This window comes from Hemitrygon akajei, chromosome 2 (assembly GCF_048418815.1).
Source record: "Hemitrygon akajei chromosome 2, sHemAka1.3, whole genome shotgun sequence".
NCBI lineage: Eukaryota > Metazoa > Chordata > Chondrichthyes > Myliobatiformes > Dasyatidae > Hemitrygon > Hemitrygon akajei.
Window position 1 is genome coordinate 165,768,128 of NC_133125.1, and position 9,832 is coordinate 165,777,959.

At 43.9% G+C, this 9,832-nt stretch overlaps 1 protein-coding gene across 1 annotated transcript in view; it reads left to right on the forward strand.

Annotated features, from left to right (window-relative positions):
* LOC140718208 (prostate stem cell antigen-like) overlaps positions 1-8,136 on the forward strand; it is a 34,223-nt gene extending 26,087 nt beyond the window's left edge. The window contains exon 3 of the mRNA XM_073031663.1: positions 5,132-8,136. Coding sequence (XP_072887764.1) covers positions 5,132-5,322 — 191 coding nt within the window. The 3' untranslated portion in view covers positions 5,323-8,136. The remainder of the gene's footprint in view (positions 1-5,131) is intronic.
* The last annotated feature ends 1,696 nt before the right edge of the window (positions 8,137-9,832 follow it).

Below are 9,832 nucleotides of genomic sequence, written 5' to 3' on the forward strand. Positions count from 1 at the left end.
CAGTGGCATGGAGTCAAAATGGCAAATCCAGCCATGAACTGCCCCTCCTCACAGGGAGGGGTCCTCCTTTTATACCCTGTAAAAAAACCTGTCACATGACCTCTACTGGCGGGAAAATGACGTCACTCCACCATCACAAGACCACTACCTTAGGTCCAGCATATCTTCAACACCACTGTCACGTGACAAGTACCAGATACCCACGGGTACGTAACAGTAGAAACAGGACGTTTCAGGTTCTCAGTTCAAAACATCAACTGCTTAGTCCTCTCCATAGTGCTGCCTGACCTGCTGAGATTCTCCAGCAAGTTATGCATGTTGCTCAACATTTCATTTCATGGATTCATATATTTATACAGCACTAAATACAGAAACAGGCCCTTTGGCTGATATAGTTCATGGCGATATGTTATTCTTTTTAGTGCCATCAACATGCATGCCTGGACCATATCTCTCCCATTGATGAGGCGAGTTTTATGGTCAGGGCTGAAATGGCTGATATGAGAGGACACAGTTTTAAGCTGCTTGGAAGTAGGTACAGAGGAGGTCAGGTGTAAGTTTTTTATGCAGAGAGTGGTGAGTGCGTGGAATAGACTGCTGGCGATGGTGGTGGAGACGGATACAATAGGGTCTTTTCAGAGACTCCTGGAAAGGTACATGGAGCTTAGAAAAATAGAAGGCTACGGGTAATCCGAGGTAATTTCTAAAGTAAGTACATGTTCAACACAGCATTGTGGGCCGAATGGCCTGTATTGTGCTGTAGGTTTTCTTTGTTTCCATGAAATACCCCACATCATTTAGTTGTAGAAATCTTAACCAGGGCATTACATAAGAAAGGATCTGCTGGCACCGGAGAAGGTCTAGAGGAGGTTCATGAGAATGATCCCAGGAATGAAAGTGTTAACATATGAGGAGTGTTTGAATGCTCTGGGCCTGTACTTGCTGGAGTTTTGAAGAATGGGAGGTGGGGGGTGGGGGGGGGAGATCTCAATGAAACCTACAGAATATCAAAAGGCCTAGATAGAGTGAACATACAGACTAAGTTTCCAGCAGCGGGAGAGTCTTGGACCAGATGACACGGCCTCAAATTAGGATATCCCTTTAGAAAAGAGATGAGAAATTTCTTTAGCCAGAGTGTAGTGAATGTGCTGAGTTCATTACCACCAATAGCTGTGGAGGCTAAATCTTTGTGTATATTTAAAGTGGAGGTTGATAAGAGTCCTGATCAGCAGTAAAGGCATCTAAGGTTATGGGGAGTTATGGGTTGAAAGGGAAAATCTATCAGCCATGATTGAATATCAGAGAACTTGGGCCAAGTGGCCTAGTTCTGCTCCTATTCTATGCCTTATGATCTTATTAAAGTGATTTTATGTGGGATCAACAAAATTACAGGGGGAAATTTGATCAGCTGAGAAAGTAGGCCATGAAATGGCAAATGGAGTTTATTTTGGACACATTCCACTTTAGGAAGCTAAACCCAGGTAGGACTTTCACAGTGAACAGCAGAGCCCTGGGGAGTGTTGTAGAACGGCTGGCCCTCAGAGTACAAGTATACAGTTCACTGAATGTCAAATCACAGATAGGCAGGGTGGTGAAAAGGATTTTGTCATGCTGGCCTTCATTAGTCAGGGCACTGAGGATATAAGTTAGGAGGTCAAGGTAGGTTTGTACAGGTGAGTATTGCATTCAGTTTTGGTTGTCATCCTACTAAAGGAACAATGTTATTAAGTGATAAAAATTGTAGAAATGATTTGCAAGTACTTTGTCAGGACTTAAGAGTCTGAGTTATAAAGAGAGGTTGGGCAGGCTAAGACTTTATTCCTTAAAGCATAGGATTTGGATTTTATCCATGTACCTGTCCAAGTACATTTTAAACATTGTTAACATACCTGCTTGATTACTTCCTCTGGTAGCTCATTCCATGCAAGACCATTTGACAATAAGACATAGGAGCATAATTAGGCTACTTGGTCCATTGAGTCTCCTCCATCATGGCTGATTTATTTTTCCTCTCAACCCCATTCTCCTGCCTTCTCCTTGTAACCTTTGATGCTCTGACTAACCAAGAACATATCAACCTCCAGTTTAAATATACTCAGAGACTTGGCCTCCACAGCTGTCCATGCCAATGAATTCTACAAATTCACCACCTTCTTCCTAACAAAATTTCTTCTCATCGTTGTTCTAAATGGATGTCCCTCAATTCTGAGGCCATACCCTTTGGTTCTAGACTCACTCACCATACAAAACATCCTCTTTACATCCACTCTAATTAGGCCTTTCAATATTCAATAGGCTTCAATGAGATTCCTCCCCCCCCCCCCATTCTTCTAAATACCAGTGAGTATTACTTACATGATTTGTGCATTTTTTTCTCTCTTTCTCTCCACAGTGGTTTTTGGTCTTTTTTTAAAAAGTAGGTTATTCAGGGTTTTGCTTTGTGACTGCTGGTAAGCAGACAAATTCCAAGCTGTATAATTTATACATTCTTTGACAATAAATATGCTTTGAATCTCTGAATCTTGAGTACAGGCCCCGAGGCATCAAATGGTCCTCGTATGTTAACCCTTTCATTCCAGAATAATTCTTGTGAACCTCTTCTGGACCCTCTCCAATGTCAGCACATCCTCACTTAGATCAGGAGCTCAAAATACTCCGAAGTGTAGTCTGACCAATGCCTTATAAAGCTTCAGCATCACATCCTTGCTCTTATATTCTAGTCCACTAGGAAAGAAGACGAAATGACATAGGAGCAGAATAGGCCATTTGGCCCATCATGGCATGGGTGATTCTTCTTTAACTCCTCTTCAACCCCAATTCCTGGCCTTCTCCCTGTAACCTCTGATGCCATGTCCAATCAAGAACCTATCAATTTCTGTCTTAAATACACCCAACACCTTGGCATCCACAACTGCATGTGACAAGAAATTCCACAAGTTCACCACCCTCTTGCGAAAGAAACCTTTTCTGCATCTCTGTTTTGAATGGACACTTCCTCTGTCCTGAGGCTGTGCCCTCTTGTCCTAGACTCTCCCACCATGGGAAAATCCTTTCCACATCTTCTCTTTCAACATTGAAAAGGTTTCAATGAGATTCCCCCCTCATCCTTCTAAATTCCATTGAGTACAGACCCAGAGCCAACAAACGTTCCTCATAAACCTCTCATTCCTGGAATCATCTGTGAAACTCCTCTGCACTGTCTTCAATGCCAGCAGATCTTTTCATAGATGAAGAGCCCAAAACTGTACACAATACTCAAGGTGAGTCCTCACCAGCGCCTTCTAAAGCCTCAGCATCACATCCCTGCTCTTGTATTCTTGACCTCTTGAAATGAATGCTAACATTGCATTTGCCTTCCTCACCACCAACTCAACCTGCAAGTTAACCTTTAGGGTGTTCTGAACAAGGACTCCCAAGTCCCTTTGCTTCTCAGATTTTTGGATTTTCTCCCTGTTTAGAAAATAATCCACACCCTTATTTCTACTACCAAAGTACATGACCATGCATTTTCCAACATTGTACAAATGTTTGTATTTCATTTGACACTTTCTTGCCTATTCCCCTAATCTGTCTAAGTCCTTCTGCATCCTACCTGTTTCCTCAACACTACCTGCCTCTCCACCAATCTTCATATCATCTGCAAACTGTGCAACAAAGCCATCTATTTCATCATCTAAATCTAATCTCGGGATTACTTCCTGTACCATGTGACAGTGAGTATAGGAATAGAATGAGGTGGAGAATAAGTACATGACTGAGGGATTGGAGCGGGGGGCAGGGATTCAGATTTCTGGATCATTGGGATCTCTTTTGGGGCAGGCTTGATGTGCACAAAAAGGACGGGTTGTACTTGAATCCAAGGTGTACCAATATCCTGGTAGGGAGGTTTGCTTGGCTATTGGGGAGAGTTTAAATTAGAATTGCTGGGGGTTGAGAACTGATCTGAAGAGACGGAGGAAGGTGCTGTTGGCTCTCAAATAGAGAAAGTTTGGAGACAGTGAAAGAGGGAGGATAGGCAGATGACAGAGAAGGGATGCGCTCAGTCTGATCATTTGAGATGTGTCTATTTTAATGCAAGAAGCATCATGAACAAAGCAGATGAGGCTTTAATTAGAGCGTGGATCAGTACTTGGAGCAATGATGTTGTGGCCATTACAGAGACTTGGATGGCTCAGGGGCAGGAATGGTTACTCAGAGTGCTAGACTTTATATGTTTCAGAAAAGACAGGGAGGGAGGCAAAAGAGGTGTGGTCCTGGCACTGCTAATTAGATATAGTGTCACAGCTGTAGAACAGGAGGAAATCATGGAGGGATTGTCTACCGAGTCTCTGTGGGTGGAAGTCAGAAACAGGAAATGGTCAATAACTCTACTGGGTGTTTTTTATAGACCACCCAATAGTAACAGGGACATCTAGGAGCAGATAGGAAGACAGATTCTGGAAAGGTATAATAATAACACAGTTGTTGTGGTGGGAGATTTTAATTTCCCACTTGTTGATTGGTATCTCCCTAGAGCAAGGGGTTTAGATGGAGTGGAGTTTGTAGGTGTGCTCAGGAAGGGTTCTTGATATAATATGTTGATAAGTTTACAAGAGGAGTGGCTGTACTTGATCTGGTATTGGGAAATGAACCTTGTCAGGTGTCAGCCCTCTCAGTGGGAGAGCATTTTGGAGATAGTGATCACAATTCTATCTGCTTTACCATAGCATTGAAGAGGGATAGGAACAGACATGTTAGGAAAGTGTTTAATTGGAGTAAGGGGAATTATGAGGCTATCAGGCAGGAACTTGGAAGTATAAATTGGGAACAGATTTTCTCAGGGAAATATATGGCAGAAATGTGGCAAATGTTCACAGGATATTTGTGTGGCATTCTGCATAGGTATGTTCCAATGAGACAGGGAAAGGATGGTAAGGTACAGGAACCATGGTGTACAAAGGCTGTTGAATATTGAGTCAAGAAGAAAAGCTTACAAAAGGTTCAAAAAACTAGGTAATGATAGATATCTAGAAGATTATAAGGCTAGCAGGAAGGAGCTTAAGAATGAAATTAGGAGAGCCAGAAGAGGCAATGCACAACTATCAGTGATGATTTAACTGTGTACTCTTCATTTTTACACTTTTTTTTACAGGTATTATATCGGTTTACAGGGCTGGATGCTCCACTCCTGAGATCTGTGGCCAAAACGCTGAGCAAACTTTTTTGGGACAAACGGTCTCTCTCAAGACTAGCTGTTGTGATACTGACCTCTGCAATGGAAGTGATTACATTAAGTTATCTCTTCCGTTGTGCCTCATTGTGGCTGCACTTTGGCTTCTCTGAAGCAATTACCAGAATGCTACTAATTGTGCTTGGGGATCAGGGATAATGAATCTAACAATGGGATTTCTCAAAGATAAGCTATGCAATCTAAATATGTGTAAAATTGCTTTAATGAAGAAATCAGTACTTAGTCAAGGCCAGGAACCTGTTCAGTTGTTCATGATCATAATTTGTTCATTAACACTCTGACATGAATATGATGTGTTGCTCCTCCAACCTGAGTTTGGCCTCATCATGGCAGAAGACAAGGCCATGGACAAACATGTCAGAATGTTAATGAACAAATAATTAATTCATAATCACAAAGCGGCTAGTTCTATTATTTCTATAAATCTTTGATCTTTCAATTAAAAAAAAATTGATTTCAATTAAGTTTTGTAAATGGCTATGCATTCACAGATTTAGTACGTACGATTGTTTTTTAAATGTGAGAACCATGCAGCCCAGAGAGGGTTATGGTTTGGATATTATTGCTGGTGACATTGATAGATGAGTTTGTCTCCCATTTTCTGTAGCCATGGTCTCAGAAGCACTAATGGTGAATGGGCATCCTAATTTCTTTAACACAACTTTCCCTTGAGTGACAGAGAAAAGGAATGAACACATACAAGAGATTCTGCAGATGCTGGAAATCCACAACAACACACACACAAACAAAAAGTGCTGGAGAAACTCAGCAGGTCTGGCAGCATCTATGGAGAGGAATAAACAGTTGATGTTTCAGGCTGAAACCCTTCATTAGGACTGCTTCATCATAAGATGCTGCCTGACTTGCTGAGTTCCTCCAGCATTTTGTGTCTGCCTGTACATTGAGAAAAGAAGCCAGAATAAGAAGGTGGGGATGAAGTACAAGCAGGGAGATGACAGGTGAAACCAGGTGGGGGGGAAAGTGGGTGGATGGGGGAGGGGTACAAAATAAGAAATGGGAGGTGATAGGTGTTAGAGGCGAAGGACTGAACGTCTCCCTCTGCGACTGGATCCTAGACTTCCTGACTGGGAGACCTCAGTCAGTCCGGATCGGGAGCAGCATCTCCAACACCATCACACTGAGCATGGGGGCCCCCAGGGCTGTGTGCTCAGTCCACTGCTGTTCACTCTGCTGACCCACGACTGTGCTGCAACACACAGCTTGAACCATATCATCAAGTTTGCCGATGACACGACTGTGGTGGGTCTCATTAGCAAGAACGACGAGTCAGCTTACAGAGAGGAGGTGCAGCGGCTAACGGACTGGTGCAGAGCCAACAACCTGTCTCTGAATGTGAACAAAACAAAAGAGATGGTTGTTGACTTCAGGAGAGCATGGAGTGACCACTCTCCGCTGAACATTGACAGCTCCTCCATTGAGATCATTAAGAACACCAAATTTCTTGCTGTTCACCTGGTGGAGAGTCTCACCTGGTCCCTCAACACCAGCTCCTCCATTGAGATCATTAAGAACACCAAATTTCTTGCTGTTCACCTGGTGGAGAGTCTCACCTGGTCCCTCAACACCAGCTCAACTGGTCCCTCAACACTAGCAAAGAAAGCCCAGCAGTGTCTCTACTTTCTGCAAAGGCTGAGAAAAGTCTATCTCTCACCCCTCATCTTCATCATATTCTACAGGGGTTGTATTGAGAGTATCCTGAGCAGCTGCATCACTGCCTGGTTCGGAAATTGCACCATCTCAGATCACAAGACCCTGCAGCGGATAGTGAGGTCAGCTGAGAAGATCATCGGGGTCTCTCTTCCCACCATTACAGACATTTACACCAAACGCTGCACCCGCAAAGCTAACAGTATTGTGAAGGACTCAATGCACCCCTCACACAAACTCTTCTCCCTCCTGCCGTATGGCAAAAGGTACCGAAGCATTCGGGCTCTCACAACCAGACTGTGCAACAGTTTCTTCCTCCAAGTCATCAGACTCCTCAATACTCAGAGTCTAGACTGACATCTACATCATTTATTATTATATTGTAATTTGTCCTCTACTGTGCTTATTGTCTTGTTTATTAATTATTGTAGTGTCCTCAACTGTTTTGTGCACTTTATGTAGTCCTGTGCATGTCTGTAGTTTAGTGCAGTTTTCATGTTGTTTTACATAGTCTAGTGTAGCCTTGAGCTGTCTCACATAGTCTAATGTAGTTTTGTGTTGTTTCATGTAGCACCAGGGTCCTGGAGGAACGTTGTTTCATTTTTACTGTGTACTGTACCAGCAGTTTATAGTCGAAATGACAATAAACTTGACTTGACTGAAGAACGAGTCTGATTGGAGAGGAGAGTGGGCAATGGGAGAAGGGGGTGGAGAGGTACAGAAGGAGGTGATGGATATGCAAGAAGGGGTAAGACGGGAGCCAGAATAGGGAATGAACAAAATGGAAGGTCTGGAATGCTGCAGAGAGAGATGGACTGACTGATAAAAACAAAAATGATGGTGCAAGGCCCAAGGGGGTGACATGTAATGGGGCAAATGGAGAAACAAAGGACCAGAAATGATGTAACTGGCAAAAGGGGAAACAATATCAGTGCTCACACCCCAAGTCCAAAGGAGTAGCAGCTTGGAAGTTAAATTGCTGAAATTATGTTGTGTCAGCAAGGCCTAAGCAAATGAAGAGATGCTGCTCCTTAAGCTTGTCTAGGCCATAGGCAAGCAGGTCACAATGGGAATGAAATGCAGAACTGGGTAAATGCAAGCCATTTTGGTCTGATAATGGGAACGCTAATACACAGTAAGCTTGATATTTGCAGTTTTTATGTACCAGGATACAATTTGCAGTCTGTAGCATTTTTGTGTTATTTGTTGCTTAATAAACTCCTGGTTCCAAAAGAAAAGTGTTTCTTCCATTTCTTCAAAGCGGGTACATTCATTAACGTTTTGCTGACACACTGGGAAGGGAGTTAATATATACTGAGAAGAAGTGGGTGGATGGGGTTGAAAGCCAAAAAAAGAAAAAACAGCCATAAATACAAGAGATTCTGTAGGTGCTGGAAATCTACAACAGACAGAAAATGCTGGAGGAGCTCAGCAAGTTAGGTAGTAACTATGAAGGGGAATAATCAGCCAATGTTTTGGGCTGAGATCCTTCAGCTGGACTGGAAATGAAGGGAGCAGAAGCAAGAATAAGAAGTTGGGGAGGGGGAAGGGAAGGGGTGTTGGGGAGGGGGGAATTACTTGGTTAGAGAGGAATATGAGGTTTTGCTCCTCCAACCTGAGTTTGGCCCCATCATGGCACAGGATGAGGTCATGGACAAACATGTCATAATGTTAATGGGAAGTCAAATTGAAAAGGGTAGCTACTGGGAGAACCTGTCTCTTCTGGCAGACAAAATGGTCCCCTAATTTTGCAATCTGTCTCAGGTTTCACCAATGCAGAGGAGGCTGCACTAGGAGCATTGGAAACTTTTAATGTCCCCAACAGATTCACAGGTAGCATGTTGCTTCACATCGAAGGACTGTCTGACTCTGGATGGTGGTGAGGGAGAAGATATAGAAGCAGGTGTAGCACTTGTCCTGCCTGGAGGGATAAGTGCCAGGAAAGTCATCAACCATGATTGAACTCGGAGAGACCGGATGGACTGACTGGCCTGATGGTGTCTCTGTATGGCTACGAATCTGATTTGGTTGTGTTATCAGAAGTTGTGCTACACTATTTAGGCAGTCCCAGCACTGGGCACATCACTGCAGTGAACTATCCTAGAATCTTCTCTGTCTCCCCTATCTGTCATCACAGATCCATGTCAATATAAAGTAAACAAAACCATTGCCTAAAAATTCCAGTGCATCCACCTGGGTGAGCTAGAGATGCATCACAGATACTTTAGACGATAAGACATAGGAGCAGAATTAGGTCATTTGGCCAAACGTAACGGTCATTAACCTTTTTTAGCCCAAGATCCCCTACCTCGGCCTTAGTGAAAGGCGAGATCGACCCCAGATCAATTAGTTACACGCATGCGCACTGGGGCAGAAAGACCGGAAGTAAAACCCCACAACCCGGAGGTAGAAATAATGCATAAACACCAGGGTTACCCACCCTTTTCTTGCACCACTGACCAGTTTAATATTGACAATATTCTTGTGGACTAGCTGATGGGGGTGGGGGGGTGGGGTGTTAAACACAACGGGAATACAGCAATACGCGAAGCAGGTTCCTTATGTCCAGTCTATTCCGCAAATTAGTTTTCGCGGCTCTCGGCACTTTGCTGCTGTCCTGTGCTGCTCACGTTTTTTCCACTGAAAAAAGTCAATGGGTTCATCTTTAAGCGCAGGGTGCTTGGACTCAGGGTACCAAAGCAGTTTTGAGGGCTTAATTGCCTCATCAGACAACCTCCCAGCCTGAACTCCAGCCTCCCGCCCGCCACCAGATGCCTTGGCCAGGTGCAGCTGGTTGTGGGTGGGGTGAGAGAACAAGGTCAGTGCCGGGGCTGTGCCAGTCGCAGTCCGGAGAGACCGACCGACCGAGCGAGGAGTGCAACAAGGAGAGCTCCCCCCCCCCCATAGGATCTGTCGGCCGACAAAAGTTTGCTT